Source organism: Streptopelia decaocto, assembly GCF_964273445.1.
Source record: "Streptopelia decaocto genome assembly, chromosome: 4".
NCBI lineage: Eukaryota > Metazoa > Chordata > Aves > Columbiformes > Columbidae > Streptopelia > Streptopelia decaocto.
Window position 1 is genome coordinate 4,559,266 of NC_138658.1, and position 20,654 is coordinate 4,579,919.

The following is a 20,654-nucleotide window of genomic DNA, read 5'->3' on the forward strand; positions in this document are numbered from 1 at the left end:
ACAGCAGAATAACTAGACCTTCAGAACATTTTATTTTGTAGCCATGTCTCTAGTGTGCTTTACTTGTACTTCATATAGGAATTATATACTTAGAGTCACTCCAGCACTTTTAGTGTAGTTCCTATCTGAAACTAGACAGATTTCTACATACCTTCAAATTTCTTGGCTGGCATAAAGTCAAGAGAGAAACAATGCAAACCATGATCAATTAGTCCAACCGCTAAGAAAACAACAGTAGCCACATCAATCTAATGTCACTTTGATTTAGGGTGCTAGCTAATAGATTTATTAGAAGTTTCAACAGACTGTATCTCCAGACTTTATCTTTCTTGGAAGACACTACAATAGAAGCCACAGCAGAGACTGCCTTGTCAAAAGAAGTACAAATACTTGCTGTATAGATGGAGAAATAAAAGGACAAATCTAGTTGTCTAAAAGACAATTCACTGTACACATTTTATTTACAGTTTTGTACACTGCCTTAATATGAATGGGACCGCTTTTCTACTTGAGCCATTTTAACCAAAGCAAAATAACCTAAGTAATACAAAGTGTTAAAATACAGCATAAGATACAAAAACATACTATTTCTAGTAAGGAATGTAAATTATGGTGTTACATTAAAAAAATCCACAATTATGTTTAGGAAATCACACAAACAGATCACTGATTTGACTGAAATGCATAAATTTGTAGCAAAGCTTGGATGTTACAAAAAACCAAAAAATTACCAAAGAATGCACAAAATTAATGTTTATTCCACCTTTGTCATATTCCCAGATTCTTCACCAAATGTTACATGAGCAAAAACAACTGAAATCAAAATATCACTAATGTTATCAAATAGGGAAAACAAATAAATTAATCTAGCAGCCATCAGCATAGGTTACAGCAAAGATGATGCTGTATAAAAAAATTGCTAGAAAACTGTATGCACCATACTCTTTTCCAAACCAGCAAAATGTTACTGCATACAATGCAAATGTAAAACAGAGTAATTTCCTGCAGGTACAGAAATGCAACTTCTTTTCTGAATACTGTGGATAAACAAATGTGGGTTTTCTTTTTTGTAATAGTAATGTTTCTACCAAGCTATTACAGAGTGGGCTAGGAAAACATTTATGGATTCAGGGGGCGAAGTGTACTAAAATTCTGATCGGTAATGGTTACTTCAGCCAAAATAGAAAAAAATTGAACACAGAAGTACAAGACAAAGGCAAATGAGACTTCTCACAAATCTTAGCAACACTTAGATGGAAATCAAATTTAAACGTAGTCCACTCTGCTTCTGAAGAGGCTTTGGTTCAGCTCCCAAATCTCGATTGCTTGACGCAGTCTCCTATGAAAGAATACTCAGAAGGTGTCTTCTTAAACAACAAACCTATTTTTAGTGGTGGAGCCGCTCTTGGTAGCTGTGTCTGCATGGGACTGATAACCAATCACTATCTTTGGAGGAAGTCCTAATCTTTCTTTGTATACTCTCCTGGAGAAAAGAAACAGAACAACAGTCTAAGCAAAGCCCTTAGGAAGGAATTAATAACAGGACACCTGCTTTTAAGATCTGACATCTTCATGAAAAATAGCTGTGAACGAGTGAGATGCAAGACATTAATGGCACTAGGCTGGAAGCTCTGACTAAACCAGTGAATAAACCTGTTCAACTGCAGACTTAACTACATAGAAGTTGTTTGTTTTTAACTTACCCTAATCATAATGGAGCAGTTTACAGGACCACAGCTTACCCCCATTTTAACTGTTAAATAAAAGCTTAATATATTGTCTTTGGAGTTATGGAAACATGATAACAGGTAGTAAACAACTTACCTTAGCCATTGTGTCAGTCAGTTTGCAAAATCTTAACTTGTTTACAGTTAGTTCTGTAATGGAGTTATCTTAGCTCCTTAGTTAATGGTCAAAACCATGCTAAAAGTTCACTCTGATGCCTGCTAAGGTTTGATGGAAGGTTATTCTTTACTAGCAGAAGATGCATAACATGGTTCTGTTAGTGCGTTGTTAAACACCTTTCAAGTCTGAACAGGATATACAGCAAAATTTTTAGTATAAGGCAGACCCCACCAGATTAATAAAGGCCCAAATGAGGAATGTGTCAGGAGTGCCACCCAATGAGTCAAAATGGTAGCAAGATACTACACCTGACAGTTAAAATTTGGCCTAAAACAGGTGTGCTAAGATGGGAAGATAATCTATGCAAGCCAAAGAAAATATTGAAGCAGCCTACAATGACCAAATTGAACAGTGTGCAATTTTGAAGCATCAGTACTACAGCATAAGGAATCCACTCGCTTTAGCAATACTTGCTACATAGCAGAGCACAACATGCATCTTGGAGTGATAATCCAAGATGACTAGTGTTACTTACTGGAACGAAGACTACAACATGCTATTACACATGTCAAATACTCCATGAAACTCAGCATTATTTTGTTTGATTTGCACTTAAACAGAGAAGAGTGTAGGAAAACATCTGTAGAGTTTCACAGCACATCGCTGTAGACCTTTTTTCAAATATAAGGACATCCTTGGGAGCTTAAGATATACACTGCCTTTCTTCTCACCCTCACAAACTGGCATGCTGCAACAGAACCTGCACTGTCTACAGGTATTAATTACAAGGCCTCACTGTGAAATGAAAAACTTCTGCCAAGATCTATGTTCGATTCTTCATTATTTCTAAACTACAAAGGTAGTGCAGTAGTACAAAGTAGTTACTAGTATAAGCTCAGACAAAAAAAACTACACAGGAACACAAATAATTTGGCACCGAGTTACTTGAACTTGGGATAGAGGTCAGCACAGGCTACACTACCCTGAAGTGCATTCTCCTATCACGTTAGCTGGCCTTAAATGCATCGTTACACTTCACATATTCAAGACAATCATATTACTTACCCTATATGCGTAACAGCATCCCTGTTTTCACATTCAGTTGTCCATATTGCTATTTTATCACCCTTAGTTCTAACATTAACAACAGCACCACATACATCATCACTGTAGTCATCAAACGACTCCCCAATAAGGCACAGCAGCTACAAAACAAAGATTAACCATTAGAAGTGCAGTTAAAGTCAGAATCCTGCTCCATAAGCAAACAGTGTACACAAATAACTTGGAAGAATACTACATTTCACTGCTTATAGTCACTTGCTGTACAACAATCATTTTCTGTTTATTGCAGTGTCTTCTTGAAGTTCCAAATGTTACAAGTGAATGCAAAGTCAGTCGGAGCAAGTATCTTCCTCCTATGTTGAGTTTTCCATCTCTCCCCCTGTCCCAGCAGCTGCAAGTTCTGACACAGCTGATCATGTACATACTGTCACCTCCCACCTCATCCTCCCAATCCAAAACCAGCTAAGAATTAAAGGAATTTATTCTTTTTTTCTAAAGCATGTTTAACACAGGTAGACAAATCTGAAATGTTAAGTTTTTACATTCATTTTCTAGGAAGAACTATGTCAGCAACATGTCAGTTACGGAAGGTGCAACTTTGGTTCTGAAGTATGTCAGAGGTAAATCAGTCTGCAACTTGGATGAAGTGCTATCTGGTGTAGTGTTACTACCTACCAGCACACTCGGGAAGTTTCAGAGCTCCCACAGACTCTAAAATGGGACTCAGTCATCCCAAACAGTGTGTAACGCAAGTGCAACCATCCAAATGCCCAAGTAACACAAGATTCTCTCCCACAGATTTCTAATGGAGAAGTTTGGAATTGGCACAGGTCAGGAGTTCCATCCCATCCCTGTACCATTTGCTAACTGGGAAAGTGATATGTAAAAGCTTCCACTTGCAACTCGTGAAACAAGCAGTTTTCAGATACTCAAAACTGAGACTTTCTAGTGCGTACAACAGATTCAGCCAGTCTATGCTGAATTAAAAATCCTTCTGTACACCGAAGTATTAGTCTCCAAATTGACCCCTGTTTACTCCACTTGCACAGTACGTTAAACACGCTGCCATTATATTAATTTTCCATAATCACTTACCACATTTGAAAATTCAACACCTGCAACTTTTTGAACAAAGTAGGTCTTTCAGTACCCACCCAATTGCAGGATACACACATTCACTGAGTAATGAAAGCCATAAATGTCAAAATTTAAACCACACACATCCAAAATATTGATCAACCACTTAGTGTATATACAAGCAGGATGACTACATGTTCAATAAACACTACAGTCAAGTACATTCTTCATGAACACTGCACAACAGGGGCAAGAAAAAGTCCTCAAGGGAAGTTTAATTTGCACTTAAGAATGGTAAAGACCATTCGATTATATTAAAATTTATTCCAAAGGGGAGTGACAAAGGAAGAGGTTTTGATTTTTGTTTTTATTGGAGAAAGTTGGTTCCAAATAATTACTGGAATTAGAAGTGACATGGTTGTTTTAGAGCACGTGTCCCAGTCATCTGGGTATTTGGGCTCTGTGCCATCGCTGCTGAACAAAAGAGCAGAAGCCTCTGGTCTTTAGTCTACATGGACTATCTACATGTTTCCAACCCCCGTGCAATGGTTATTAAGAGTCAGAAGGACTCGTAGGCATTTAGGGGGAGAGGCCAAATGCACACAGCAAGACATTTATTTACTCATGTGCAGTCATATCACCTAGTAGTAAAACACTCCTCATCCTTTCTTCAAGTCGCTGCTACAGTGACCAGAAAGATTCTAATAGCTCTGGTATTTTGGATACGGACACATTGATCCCGAAGGCCATTTCTCCCTTTCAAAGGGTGCAACCCTCACCTCTCACACAACCAGGAAAAAGGATCAGAGGTTTGATAAGATCAGTTTGCTCTGTACTGCCTGCACTCCATGCCCCTAAAACCCATATCACACTAGACTTTTTCAGGCTATTCTGAGCCAGTTCCTAGACCGTTCAGTCGCATCCTTTTCTACAACACATTTACTGCAGCCCACAATCTCTATTTACCATTAAAAAAAAAAATCTATTCCCAAATGGTAACAGCAATGGAAAAAGTATTTTACAATGCACAGGAAGACTGTGCTATTACTTGCCTACCCTAGCGTTAAGGACAGAAATAAAAACAAAGCTGAAATTCCCTGTTTCAGCAAGACCAAAACCTGAAAACCGCTCACTTGTATGAGTATTTGTAAAACAAATCACTACGTTTAAGCAGCTAAATTTGGAGTCACATTCAAGGTAAAGTATTTTCCCAGTAGCTCAACTGTATGTTCTGCACATTCCACATGAAAAGGTTCATCTGTGTTGTAGAATTATTTCTACTGCTGCACGTTATAAGAAAATATTACACAGAACGCAACTACATGCAGCATCACAATAAAAAAAACAAACATCATATTTCAAATATAGCCTCTCAAAAACTTACAGGACTCTGTGCTGCCAGGGAATTGGAAGTCTAGTGTGGCACACAGAAAGAACAAACCATTGGAAATATTAAATACAAACGCAAGATTCTTCATTTGCAACTTGTAAGGCCATAATGCTTACTGTCTCTAGCCAGAAGCGATCAAGGTCACTTCGTCTCTGCTGTTTGTTTAGTGTAATTAGCCATCGTCCTCCTCGCTTGTTTTTCTCATCTTCCCACATGGGTTCAATCCCATCCTGCAAAGAACAGCCACAAGTTAAATCAGACTGGATCTGTATTTTCCCTAAAGAATAACCAAAAGGCCAGTGATAACTGAAATAGCAACTTAAGAAAAAAGCGTATAGTTTAAGATGCATATCTGTCCACAAATACTGTCTCATACCAATACTAAAATTGTAAACCAGCTTAAAAAGTGCACTTTCTCTAATGAACTTTTATTTCTACAGAAGAATCACAGCTCTGGCAAAAGTCTTGGCTACACAACACTACATAAAAAACTGTAGGAACAGGCGAAATCAAACATCCACTTCGCTCCATAGGAAACCAGATAAAATTAGCAGCTACATTCTAGCGTCCTTATTTTAAGTCTTGGACTCAGTGCAACATTGGCCAAGTACTCTTCTTATGCATAAAGAAACATACACCCTTGGCAGTCTGGCTCTATGACTTCTGCACACATAAGGTGAGAATAAGAAGCTTTGAATTGCCAGGCCCACAAAACTCAACAAGCCATTTAGAAGCAAGTTGCATCTTGATTCATGCTTTACCAATCGCCATCCACTGGATTAAATGACTCTGGACACACTGATCCAAAGCCACCAGCTGCCACTCCTGTAACCAGCAGCTCCGCTGCACTTCAGTGAAGCCAATCATCAAAAAAAGCACATAACTGTCTAGACAGAGAAATTTGGTTAAGAAATGTCTATTAAGACAGCCACACTACAGAACAGTGGCTGGAAACGAAGTGTTCAACGTGCAGGATGGAGTGGTGTCAGCTCACTTTAAATTTAACACCCTCACTGGCAGCTGCAGAGCTCAAACTACTTCATCACCTTTAAGAGGAACTCTTAGGAGGTCACGATTGAAGGGCAACAGCAAGAGACTGCTCAGCAGCCTGCAGTCACCAATTCTGTACCTGCTCCATGCATTTGAAAAATTAAATTATTTATGATATGCAAACACAGAATAGATACACAAATTCAGGATTCATGCAAAAATACAGGCATGATCCACAGGTATCCTACCATCTGTAAGGCCTACAGCTTCTCAAAGTCTATTAGGAAGGTTTCTCAGTCACTTAAAATATCGTTACCTTCCCAACTCAAGCATAACCACCTAAAGCTGTTGAGGTTCACAAACTCTGTACACAGCTTACTGAGGAGTCCCAGCCAGGAGCCAGGTTTTATAAGCAAAGGAGGAGCCAGGCACCAGTATTTCGGTGATTATTTAGGTATTTGAATCCAGAAAGGAAGCTGTATGTTAGACACACCTCAGAGAAGTTAGGATTTAATTTAGAGCTCCAGCTGAGGCAGGATTCATGTACACTTCCATCAGTATTTCTTACTAGTCTGAACACTTCCTCAGTATGTTTGAAGCATCAGTGTTGGGCACAATTTTCTATTTCATATGTAAGTTAATACAGCGCATAACTGGTGGTGTAAAAACTAGTTATAGGAGAACTGTGCATTGGTCAGCAGTGCTCATACATAACAGGACACTGCAGCCTCCCACAGAACTCAGACTTTTCAGTAACTTCATGTCACAACAAGTGACAGAGCTGAAAAATCTTTCGTATTGTAAAAATTGAGACTTTATTTGCACAAGCGTGCCAAACATAGGATGAAGACAAATATAGCAACGGATTAAAATGTACTGGCTCTGAAGTGTGTTAAAGCAGGTATTTGCATTTTCAGAAATAGTGATGGCTTAATTTTCAGAGGGCATGTGTTTGGGACTTTCTAAAAAAAATTAATGCCTTTAAGGACATTCCCAACCATGTTCCTAAATATCTGAAGTGAAATATTTGGACAGTGTCTTGCTTAGTCAGGAAACCATCCATCAAAATCCATAACTGAAGAAAATAAGATTAACAAGCATACCTTAAAGAGTGAGTAGTCACAACCAGGCATTAAATTACTAGAGAGCTGGATATGGTTGTATAAACTATAGGAGGAAAAAAAAGCAGGGTTAAAAACTAACCATTGTTTTAAGGTACAAAATTCTTAAACGAATAAGACATACGACAGAATAAAACACAAAAATTAAAAAGCATTAAATTTATTTCAGAAGCGACCCTATTTCTTAAGTATTTTTCAGCAGTATAAAATCATTAGCTTAAAATGTTCTTGGCTTAAAGAAGCTGGTTCATCAACATCTGCTGGATTCCTATTCAACAGTATTTTCCAGAAATACCAATGCTGCTTTTAAACCTAGTTCTAACTAAGCTATCAGAAACATAACTCGCTGAACTTTCATGTCAACAAGTTCTCTGTGCATGTGTATTCTGTACATATACATACCTGGAATATGGATAATTGTTTGTATTTCTAAGGCTACTCTCTCTGCAGAGAGTGGTTTCAGGAGAAATATTCAATGTTGCTATTTAAGACAATACTATAGGGATGAAGGCTGTAGGCCTGAGAAATAAAATCAAAATACAGGCTCAAAAGGCAAGAGCAGATGACTGAAACAACAAAATATAATATATACTCCAAATTAAATATAAAACTCTGCAATTCACAGAAAAAAAAATGAGTACATACTGTCTCCTCTAACAAGACAGATGCCTTTTTTCCTGCACTGTTAAGGTCAGACTTCAGAAACAGGCCTGCACATAGCACAACAAACTGTAGTCCCAGACTAACTAACATTCAAGCATGGTCCAGCACTGAAAAGGAAATTACCGTGATGCTCTAACAATTAAAAATCAGGTAGAGGAATTACAAAGCCAGTTACAGATTGATCAACTTCCTTAAGTTTACCTTAACATTTTCTCCCCAGAACTGCACACCTACTTCCCACTCTGACCACAACAGAGGCACAACTTAACTAATTTTGACTGATTCTGTACTTTGACTGCAGACATCTAGATTCAGTCTTTTGATTAGCCAGACTGTCTTGGTTATAGGAGCCCAGTGAGTTTCAAACCATTTAGCCTCATATCACATACCCCAAGGCTGCAAAATACTGTTCACTCAACCATCAGTCATCTCATAGTAGGAATGGGAAGATGGTGACAAGCACCGAATCCTATTGCCCTCCCTGACAACTGCACTGATAAATACTTGAAAATTTTCAGTATCTTTATTTCTTTACTGTAGATGCTAATGGGTCACTCACTGATAGGTCTCACTGCTCCAAAGATGACACACCTCTCTCTTACTGGTCATACCCAGAAGAACCCTACCCATCAATGGAGCACAAAACACTAAGAAAGGTCAAATATATAATGCATTTTTTGACCACCTGTTTCATGCCACTTGCATTTTCTTCACATATCATTATGGCAGGCAAAATCTTCCAAGCCAGCCACCTGAATTTGACAGAAGCCAAGTGTTTGGAAAGCGCAGGCCTACTTTCAAAGGCTTTGTTCTTGCTGTTTGAACCCAACTGCTTTTGCAGAGCTCCAATTTAGAATGAAGGTATTTTCTTCCGTAGCCTCTAATTAACTTATTTAAAGGATGCCACTAATCAGCACCGATCTCCCAAGTACTATGGCTACAGAATAAGGTACCCCTGAACATCTGAAAGTGAGCCAGCTGTCTGAGAACAATCAACAGCAAAACTAGGGGCCAAGGAAAGAACAGAATTTACAGCTTTGTGTTACTACGAGATAGCTACTGAACAAGCAAATTTCTACATGTATGTCACATACATATGAATAAGAGCAGTGTTGCAATAATAACAGCAAGACTATTAAGGTATGAGAAACTTCTTCAATCACCTTCTCTTTGAAAATTACATTCTACCATTGTGAAGAATGAGGTAGACCTCACCTTCAGATTACACTCAAAGTTGCAGTTAATAGCGTGTTGTTTTGGTTGTTTTTTTTTACTTTGGCATAAACAACGCAAACATATACCAGGATTATTATGCAGAAAAATCGTTACTTACGCCCAAAAATCTTCAACAGTATCAAACTTTGAGATAAGACGAAGATTCGCTTGCCAGGTTTTGCTCTTGTCATTTTTAAAAAACCAGAGTGCCCATCTAAAGGAAAACAAAATAACATAATAGCATCTAGAAATGTAAGTAGATTTAAAATAAAAACCAAATTGATTGCAAACCTTAAGATACCATCAGCACAGAAGTCAGTTTTCATCAATAAGCCACATAAGAAATTCAGTTCTCAAATCCAAGTCCAGCTAGTAGCACAGATCAATTTCCAGTCATTTCCTTGTCCAGGTTACAAAAGCTAATTATACAACTCCAAAGCTAAACATGACATCAAAGTTTCCCAAGCACTCACACACTAGCAGAGCATAAATTTTAAAAGGGAAGCTGCATGAAGCTTACTAATGGCAACGATATTTCTTCAAAACAAAACAAAAGCAAAACAAAAACACAAACCAAACAAAGAAAACCCCCAATCAAAAAACAAAACCACCACACCAACTGTTTCAAGTTTTTAAATCTCCATATATAAAGACTACACAAAAAATTTTCCACCCGTTTTTCCTCATTATCTCCACTGGGTACAAATCTCACAGTATACATTGAACCTTTCGCACAAAAATGCTCCTTCTAAAAGGATGATTTAAAGTGCTAGAACAAGAGACCTGATGAGGCACTTAACAAAACAGCCTTATTTTTCTTTCTGATAGTTTCGGTCGTTTTGAAATCACTCAGGTCAGCACAACAGTATATTTATCTTCTCACAGTGGAGTACTTTAAGTCACCAGGTGCTAATCTATTGTTCTGAGACCTTTCTTGACATTTCAAACTCTGTTGTAAAAGTTTCCTCTTTTCCGGTAATGTCACTTGTAAAGGAGTGTCAGCACCTATTAATCAAAGTGGTTAGAGGGATGGAAGTTGAGAGAAAGACAAGGGACAATGGGATGCACAAAGCCCAGCACTAAAGCACATGCAGTGGTTTTCCACACTTGCTCAAAACTTCCAAAAGAATAAGGTATCACCTGGTAAAAGGTTTAACTTTGGGGCAGCACCTACCTACCAATGTTAAATACTGAGCGCATTGTAAAAATACGCAAAAATTTTCAGCTTCTGTAAAAACATTATGTGAAAAGGCTCTAAATTGCAACAGGAACAGATTTTTTTCTCCGCAATCTCACTGCAAATATCTTTAAAAAAAATAATGAGAAGACTCAAAATGCTGCTAGAAAACAAAAGGTAAACAAGAGAGTTGTAAAAACACAGGCATTCTTCTACCTCTGGCACCTTCAATAATGCTTCTGTACTATTTACCTGTTTTGTAGTGGATGCTTAACGTACTGCTCAGGGCTGGCAACCTCCTGACTGGGTGCTGACTCGGTTTTCTCCTCTTCTGAAGGTTGAGTGTTGGGAGTGGTTTCCTGTGTGAAAAAGAGAGTTGTTAATACATTCCTTCTCCATCTTTAGTAAAGTAATTCAGTTCTTTGAAGTAACTTTAAGAAGGCTGAAGCTAAGAGTTCCTCTAATTCATCTTGGATTAGGGGCCCAAATAACATCATGGAAGCACAATCTGCATCCCTTTTTTCTTAAACAGGTCCCACAATAAATACTAACTGTAGGAATACACATTCTGCTGTTCAGCAATTGGCTTCCTGTGCCATTTGTTTGCAGAATGGTTTACTTGTCTTACTTTGAAAGAGTTCTGAGTTATTTCAGAAATACATAATATAGTATGTTACCTAGAATATATGTTCATCTAAAAATTAATTCCCAGAATAATAATTTCAGAAGGAAAATTATTTTAAAAATCACTTTGAGAAAGCATCATTGGAAAGAGATGTACAGGCCTTGTTTATTTAGAAAGATGTGTTATTACAAGTGGGAGACACGCTTACAATTCTCAGGTCTGAAATCAGCTATGACAAGCAACTCAGAACCAAAGCAGTAACTAAGTCTTTGTGTTTGAAACATCACTACTAACAAAGCTTCAGCCACCAGACAGCAGAATTTCAACACTTATCAGTTCTCAAATTTCAAACTGACATAAATGTCATTACACGTTTACCACAGATTAAACTGAATCAAAGTATTTTTTTTTCAAATCTCTAGAGACAGTGCTAGAGATGTCCAATATACTCTAACACAAAGAAGTGAAATAATATATTCCCTTTGCATGCAAATCCCCTTGAGCTTGTCATTCAGTTCAAGAAGCCGCTGTGTCAGGTTTGAAATTCTAATGCCATTCCTTCAAAGCAGGGAACACAAAGCTTGATTGTGAGGCCAAGTGTCCCCACCAGTTACCACCATCCCTTTCTGATGTGCAATCTGTGCTAGAATATTACAGATAAGGACTGAGGACGAGAGCTGATTCCCTACAGCTAACACAAAAATGCCTGGACTGCTGACCCTGTGAATGAAAAAGCACTTCAGTAATATTAAACAAATACTAACTACAGCAGACTCTAGACATTCCTAAATGTAGCAATACAGTAAGTAGTACTTAAAATTAATTTAAACTTTGTGGTTGTAATAGAACAAAGTAACATAGGATTAAGTAATGGTAAGTTATCTAATTAATGGAACAGTTTACTCCAGATATCTGTGCTATTCAGTTTATCATCACCAAAACTGCTGAAAAGTGGAATGGATTTGAAGTGATAACAAACTAACACTGTTTAACCTTCACAGTCCCAGCTGGCGAACGTGTCTGGTAACGCCTAAAGATCTGTCTTAATACAGATTTTCTTTACTTTATCAATATATTTAGCATTATTAAGCATGATATTATGTTTTACTTCAGAGAAATTGTACCTTCCTGCTTGAAAATAATCAAGTATGCTTTAGTTAGCAGCTTACCAAGAAAAAAAATCAGTTTAAAAGCTAACTTACATCCCATTTAAGAATGCTTTCACATGCTCCCAGCTCCCAGTGAAAAGACTGAAATGCAAAGGCCTAACGGTGGCAGTGACAATGAGGACAGCGCTTTGATTTACACAGCACAAGGGGCAAGTGGCACAATTTCCTGCCTCTTAATAAAACTAAATGCTTTCTGCAGATTCCTGAATGGCAACACTGACAACGTCACACTGTTGAACAATCTGTCAAATCTCCTTCAGTGTAATACTACAAAAAGCTAAACAGATCTTTGAAACACTTAGTAAGTGCTTCAAATTCTATCCAGAATAAAATGTCTAGTGTTAGCCCCACTCATTGTCTAGTGGATGGGATCAAATATACATCTTTCCCTTTAATCACACACGAGAACCCCACAAAACAAATTAAGATCATCAATACACAAAGGCTGTAAAATACACCAAAGCAGCATTTCAATATTTCCTTCTCCAAGTTGCCATTTGTATTATCCTGCAAAAAGCCAAGTACAGACAACTCCAATTTAAGTGTTGCCCCTTCAAGGGCTTCTAACTAGAAGAGTTACAAATATTACATGTGCAAATACAATGAGCACACAAGAAAAACCTTGTTGAATGTTTAGAAGTAAAAAAAGCACTACATTTTGCAACAAAGCTTGGTTTCGTATGCAACACTCTGTAGTGGTGACTTCTATTTACAATAGATTTACAAATGCTATTATACTCAAGATTTTTACATCAAATAGACTCTCTCTTGACAAATGCAGAGTATTTTCCAAAAATCATTTCAGTTGAGAATCTCATTCATGTTTGCTCAGCAAATAGCTTCCAATATACAAAGAGATAATCCTAAAGTCTCCCTGGTCTGTCTTCCAGAAGCACCATAAATAAATCAAGCAGAAGAATCAACACAAAACTACTAAGCACATGCAGGGTTATGCCATTTCATAGCTCCTATTACAAGACAACAGAAAGGATTCAGGTAGCACCTTCTAGACCATTAAAAAAAAATGCAATGAGCATCAATATCTGCCCAGCACACAGATCACCCTTCACATAACTAACATCCAAGTCCATTTCTGGACAAATGGAAGCCATCTGACTCAGCACAAGTGTTCTAGTTAAGTCACCACAAGTCGCTTGAGATATTTTGAAAGCTACCTGGCATTAATGAAATCAGACTTGACTATTATTTCAAGCTCCTGTCCAAAAAGAACACGACAACTCACCTCCAAGGCCTGGCTGTGGCCCCGACCCAGGATTACACCACTCACTGAAAAACTAACCCAGCCACAAGAGGGTTTTTATTTCCAGCACCAGGCTGCCCATCAAGGACAGGTGCAGCTGTACACACCAGAATGAACCTGGAAAAGGTATAAAGTTGGAAGCAGAACATTCTACCACAAAACAGTTTTCTGGCTGCTCTAAGCCAGAAGCAGCTTGTTTTCACTGCTCCTTAATTCCCACTGCCATCAAGGAAAACAGAAGAAGGATCATTTTCATTTTTGGCTGGTTAATCATATCAGCTCCCATTTCCTTTCATCACCATTATCTCACTATCCTGACCACCCATCTAAAGAATTTGTATAGCAAAGCACTTTTCATTTATTAGTCAAATACAAAGCATGAATACCATTTGGTGAATTTACAAAGTCCCTTCCCTGTACCCAGGCTCTTTCCAGACACTGAAATTCTACCCAAACCACAAGCATGCAGGCTTGAAGATTCTATAAATATAACATGAATTAAAGTGATATTATACACATTTCACCAGTTTACACCTTGAAATTGCTACACTATTAACTTGAAGTCAAACTGTCTCCATGAGCAGTTTCTGGACTACTAAATTTCAATTCCTTCACAGTACTTCACTGTTGCTCATAACTAATGCATTCCTTAACCTAAAATTGACTTTGCATCTACTATTAAACTAATGCTGCTTTTAAAATAGTTGTAATAAAATAGGGTAGTATTACCAGATAAACTGGAAAGCTTCATATGGCAAATCTTACTCCTCGTACACAAGACAGCACATAATTAAAAGTGACATTTATTCATTACCCACTTTTTTTTTTTTGATGTAGGAATCAGCTTGCAGAACTCCATGAAACATTTGCCTACTCAGCATTTAATGACTGTGCATATCCGCACGTTACTTGGGTTCTGACACTTGCAGATTTAATTGGTGTTATTATTCTTTCCCCAGAGCACGTAATGACCAACATATTAAAGGAAGGTGTGCGTGTCACTGGGACAGGAAGCAAACAGCACTTACAGTAAAAACTGCTTCTTCAGGTTTGTCTATTGCAGAGAACAACGAGCTCAACCAGGTTTCACCAAGTGATTTCAGATGCTGCCCAGACCATAGTCATATCATTTAATTGTCTATAGAAGCTGTTTAGGGAGCCCAGTTGAGAGAGCGCAACATTCGTGTCCCAAAAGGACGTAACCAAGCACTACTATGCATTCTTGGTGAAAGTTAAGAGAATCAATTAGTGGAAAAGGCTTCCAAAATTTTCTTGCATTACGCTGAAATAAGTTACATTTGAGAGTTTCCACCCTTTTGTTTAGGGTTTCCAACAGAAAGAGAAAACCTAGTTATGAGGTGTCTAGGGAAAAAGCATGTCAACTACTGGTCCTAAAGCTTCTCGAGGATAACTACTACTACACCACAGTTAGGATAACAACTCAAAGCACAAAATCAGGAGCGACTTATGTCAAAATAGTCTGGATAAAAAAGGGATTTATGCCCACCCACAAGCAACTATTATGTGTTGTAAGAAAAAACAAATGACCTGATATGCAATTCTGAGGAAAGAATATGCAGAGGTAAAAATCACAGGTAGTATGTGTAATAACAACTGGTACCAGCAGTCACTTGTTAACAATTAAACAGTGTTAAACAGCTTTCCAGACACCAGGACAGAAAAATGTTCTAGGCATGACATAACAAAGCCTAATACAGAACAACTATCCTAACTACATATATTATTACTTAGACCACCATAGCTTTTTAGAAAGGCATTCACTATTAGAACACAAATACGGGGCATGATTTTAACTGAGTGACAACACACCAAATTAGAATAGAAGCACAACACATGCACAGGACAGGAACAAAGGGCTGAAGGAGGAGTCCCACATTTCCTCCAGGGTCAAGTTTATTTACAGCCCTTTTGACTTCTGAAAAAAATGGGTTACATATGCTTAAAAGCACCCATCAGATTTTCAACATTTAACTCGCAAACTTACAACTAGAATTAGCAAACAAGTTAGAGGTATATCGAAAATACTTCACTATCTTTGTGTTTTTTCTAGCGGCCTAAGCAGGGTGCCCTCGTGCTAACACTTCTCACTCCAACCTGCTGCTGCCTTTGCTACTGGAACGTGACATTGACCCATGGAATAAGATGACTCCACGTCCAACATTCTGTTAGTTCTAAGGCACTAAGACAAGAAAGTAGAAACCTCCCCAGACTACCAAGAACTGTTCAGATGATTTAAGGGACAAAACCCATCTGTAACACCTCCAATCTCCGCACACGCTTCTACGCAATAGACACAAAACCACCCCAAATGACCACGAGTGTATTGAGCCACTCAGTGTAGAGTTTTACATCAGCTGAAAAGTTCAGACACATTCTTCAGAAAAAGACTTGAAAACAAAATTTTATAATGTACAGATGCTCAAGAGGTCAGTCTTCAATCAAAAAATAAAGTCCTGGATATACCATTGGTACGCCCAATTATTGTAAAGCAAGTAATGTACACAAACTTCTTTGATAAGTAGCAAGAACATGCAAAAAAACCTGACCGCTATTTAAAAGATTATTCATTTATACAAACGTTTTGCACATTTAGAAAAAAAAACCCTTTTCAACAGTTAAAATATTTCTGCCTTACATCCACTATATAAGAATCAAGGATAACTGCCACTTTCAGGCAGTGAACAGGACATACGTGTTACTCAGGACACATTTGTAGATCACATGTGCAGCACCCTCATAATGTGAAGGTTTTAGAGATGAACAGGTTTTAGGACTTTAAGAAGTGACTGACTGCTTTAAGTTCTGGGTTAAAAATAGTATCCAACTTAAGTTTAACCTTGGCTTTAGAATATTTCAAAAGTGAAAATGGTTTGAGGGGAAAAAAAAAAACCCAAACAACTCCTCACATTAATTCACTTCTAAAATCTGCACCTCTCCACCAACACCCTTCATTTGATTCTTTCCCTCTACCTCCTGAAAATTCACACAGATCTTTATAAAGCTGCCCAAATGGTCACATTTTCTCATCAAAAATTTACCATGTACCTCCACACCTGCAGGTGGTATCAGTAAATTAAACACAACTCCGTCTCATATGCTATTTTTATGCATTACCTTGAAACAAGCTTGACATCTGATAGGCTGTGCAAAATGTAATTTTTTCAAATTGCTTTCAGAAAAATGTTTATCCCAAAAAATCCACAAGTTTTACAACAACTTCCTCCTCTTAGTAAAAAAGAGGTGGCTTTGTATTCAGTCAGAAAGGTTATTTACAATTAGAAAGACAGTTTGATAGACACTCTCAATTACTAACCAGCAGGCAAGACACATTTATCATGCATCATTTCAGAAAAATGCAATGAGCAAGCAACTGTGTTCACCACATTACAGCTGAGTAGTACACCGATTTCAACCATAGCAGGTCCCTGACTATATTACAGCAGAAATACCAAGTAATAAGAGTAAGTCTAAAGTTGAACATGGCCTACAGTTAAATTTACATGCTACCTGTCTGCCAATAATACAAAAGAAATACCTTTCAGCCTAACTTGAATTTTTGGCGTAATTTTAAACTTTCCAGAATTTCTATGCCCTATACCACTGTGTTCATAACCCCTTAGTGCTAATAACTGTTTCATTTAAAGAAAGTTTTGAGTCCTGCCTATTGATGATTAGCTGTTTAAACAAGCATTTTCAAATTATACATAAATGAAGTGTCACCGATGCCTCTTAAAATGCAGAGTTAAATTCACAAGAATTGCATTTGCACAAATATAAAGATAACTGTCATCAAGCAAAAAAGAAACATGATGACCATTTCCAATTTGAACCGTGAGGGATCAGATGCTCACATGTAAGTTACTTCCACATGATTTATACACACCTAGAAATTACAGGCTTCATGTGGTTACATTTAAAAGTCACCTTTGGTAAACTACTGTTTACTAAAGCATTACTACTGGTTTTGTTGTTGACTTTGTGGACTTTTGCACAATGTTATCTGATGACACTTAGTCCTCAAAGGCTACAATATGAGCACACTAATAGGACACACTCCTGCATATTCTCACAAATTAATCTAGAATAGTCTGAAAAAAGAAACAATCTGGATAGCACAAGAAAAACAGCTTTAGCCTGTCAGGGTTGTAGACATTTAAGCATTTATGTTCTCAGTCACTACGCAAGTCTAACTTTAAGCTTCAGCAGGAGAAGCGTGAGCCACCTAAAAGGACAATGAAAAATGTCATTACTTAAATCAATTTGAAAATAATCAAGCATTGCTGATATTTGTTTCCTGAAACCAAATGTACATCAACTATAGCAGAACACTGAACAGCAGCATTACTTAAAACTGTCGTGAGCGTTGTCCCATCTTCCTCTCTTACAGGCTCAGCACAACCATGGTGAACTGGAGCTGGGAAACCAATCTTGCTGGGAAACTGCACAGCAAAATGAATTTTTTATTTTTTGCCTAAATTAGGCCCCAGATGTAGCTCAACAGGCAACGTCACGCTTATGTAAGAACGATGGAGAGAATGGTGCAGAGACAGGCTTACATCAGCACCGCAGCCAATGAAGCCACAAAACCGCATCTTTAGAGACATTCCAATCTCCAATGGCCATCAATATTACAAGTTATTTATCACAGCCCCTGCTAAGGTCATCACAAAACACTGCAAGCTCTCATCTTCAGGTATGTGGGCTACAGCTCAGAAAGATCAGCTTTGGGATGAGAAAACAAGTGTTTAACACTGTAGCTGGAGAACATGGGAAGGTACTGCTGGTGGTCCACGTCACTGTTGAAACAAGGGACATTCTTCCTGTTCAGAACTGCTAGTCAAGCCATTTATAAGCGCTGAGCAATTTCAATCTCTTCCTTGTAAGTAAAGGTGGAGTGTTTTGGGATTTTTTTTTCGAAGAAAGTCATAAGGGGAAGATCAATGTCCCTTATGCAAATAGGTAAAATTAATCTTTATTTAAAAACAATGTGATTTGCAACCTTAAACGCCTTTTGTCTAAATGTTACAAAGCTTCTCCAAAGTACACACTGGCTATTTATTCATAGTTGGTAAGCAGCAGCAAGAAACCAGCCTTCCTTAAGTTTCTGTTTTTCTTGAAACCCTAACACAGAGTCTTCTGCTGCCCATGACACACGAGCATGTGGGGATTAGAGCAACAACTACACTTGGACCACCTCCAGCTGCTTCAGTTCTTTATAGAAGCACAGGCTAGGGCAGTGTTTATAAAACAGAGCATAAACAGAGCTTAATATCTGCAAAAAGAAAGTAAGTATTTAATCATCGTGAAAACCATAAAAAAGCTTGGATAAAAATACAGTTTGAATCCAGAAAGATGACATAACCGGAAAAAGCCATTTTGGTTCGCAACACGCCTCAAGCCTCACCAGTGCCGCTGTTTTCTCGTTTCAGCCGCTCCTGCTCTGCGTTCAACCCGGAGCTCCCCGGGCCCGCCCGCCGGGAGGGCGCTCGCCGGCCGCCGAGGAAGCGCCGAACCCGCCGGGCTCTCCGGGCGGAAAGCAACATGGCCACCCCCACCGCGCCACACGCGGCCGCCCGCCCGCCGGCCGGCCCGGCCGACCCCGGCGTTCCCCCCGCTCCCGCCGCAGCGCCGCGGGGGCGCCCGGGCCGCGGCACAATGGGCGCCCCAGGCCCCGCTCCCGCCCCGCTCCCCCGCAGCCGTGTGGCGCCGCCGGCGCTGCCCTCGGGCCGCCTCCCCCCACTCAGCGCGGGCTGGCGCCTCCCGCTCCCCTCCCCTCCCCCGCCCCGGCCCCTGCGTGCGTGCGCTCCCCGCCCGCCTCACCCCGGCACCCCCGCCGCTCCGCCCGCCGCCCGGCCGGGCGCCCGCCGCCCCCTCGCCCGGGAGAGCTGCGGCTTGAGAATGAGACGACGGCGGCGGGAGGGTGAGGAGGGCGGGCGGGAGAGGGGAATGGAACACTCACCGGTTCCACCGTCGCCATCTTAGATCGATGCGATCGCAGAAGCGCCGCGGGGCGGGGAGGGGGCGGGTAAAGGGCGCAGGTTCGAACCCGGTTGGCTGCTCGGCGGTCACGTGAGCCCGGCGGCCGTTGGGGAGCGGGGGAGGGGGAGGCGCGGGCGGTGCATGCCGGGAGTTGTAGTCGCCGAGCGCGGGGGAGGCCGGGAGTCTCTGTCCCCGCGAGGCGCCGTCACGTGGGGAGGAAGAGGCGGGCAGCGGCGGAGGGGCGGGGCCCTGCGCATGGCACGTGCATGGAGCGTACGGCGCGTGCGCGCCGCCGCACGCACCGGTGTGCGGGCCGCGTGCTCCCCCGCGCGCCGGGTCCGTTCCGTTTGTCCGCGCGGGGGGGGCGGCGCGAGAGCGGCCGTTTGAACCGCCCGTGCCCGGGACGAGCGGCGGGAGCGCGTGGAAATGCGGCACCGGCCGCTGGCGGGGACATCACACAGTGCGGTTACAGCCACAGAATCGTCCTGTTGAAGAGACCCTCGGGATCACCGAGTCCAACCATATCCCAACCGAACTCCAGCACTAACCATGTCCCTAAGAACCTCGTCTAAACGCCTTTTAAACCCCTCCAGGGATGGTGACTCCACCACTGCCCTGGGCAGCCTGTTCCAATGCCTGAAAACAGTTTCTGGGAAGACTTTTTTCCTAATATCCAATCTAACCCTCCCCGGCACATCTTGGGGCCATTTCCTCTTGTCCCATCACTTGCTACTTGGGAGCAGAGCCCAACCCCTCCACGCTCCAACCTCCTTTCAGGCAGTTCAGACAGCGATCAGGTCTCCCCTCAGCTCCTGTTCTCAGGCTGAACAGCCCCAGCTCCCTCAGCCGCTCCTCATCACACTTGTGCTCCAGCCCCTCACCAGCTCCGTTCCCTCCTCTGCACTCTCTCCAGCACCTCCATGTCCTTCTTGTGATGAGGGGCCCAAAACTGACCCCAGGATTCAAGGTGCAGCCTCACCAGTGCTGCGTACAGGGGCACAATCACTTCTGTAGTCCTGCTGGCCACACTGTTCCTAATACAAGCCAGGATGCTGG

The 20,654-nt window shown here is 40.4% G+C and overlaps 1 protein-coding gene across 1 annotated transcript; it reads right to left on the bottom strand.

Moving 5' to 3' along the window:
• Nucleotides 1-424: 424 nt before the first annotated feature.
• EIF4E (eukaryotic translation initiation factor 4E) lies at nucleotides 425-19,670 on the bottom strand. The gene is made up of 7 exons (XM_082051465.1): nucleotides 19,579-19,670; nucleotides 10,796-10,902; nucleotides 9,485-9,580; nucleotides 7,471-7,534; nucleotides 5,494-5,607; nucleotides 2,911-3,050; nucleotides 425-1,483 (listed from the first exon to the last, which is right to left on the bottom strand). Exons 1-7 carry the CDS (start codon nucleotides 19,594-19,596, stop codon nucleotides 1,369-1,371), a joined length of 654 nt encoding a protein of 217 aa, XP_081907591.1. The 5' UTR covers nucleotides 19,597-19,670; the 3' UTR covers nucleotides 425-1,368.
• Nucleotides 19,671-20,654: the final 984 nt, after the last annotated feature.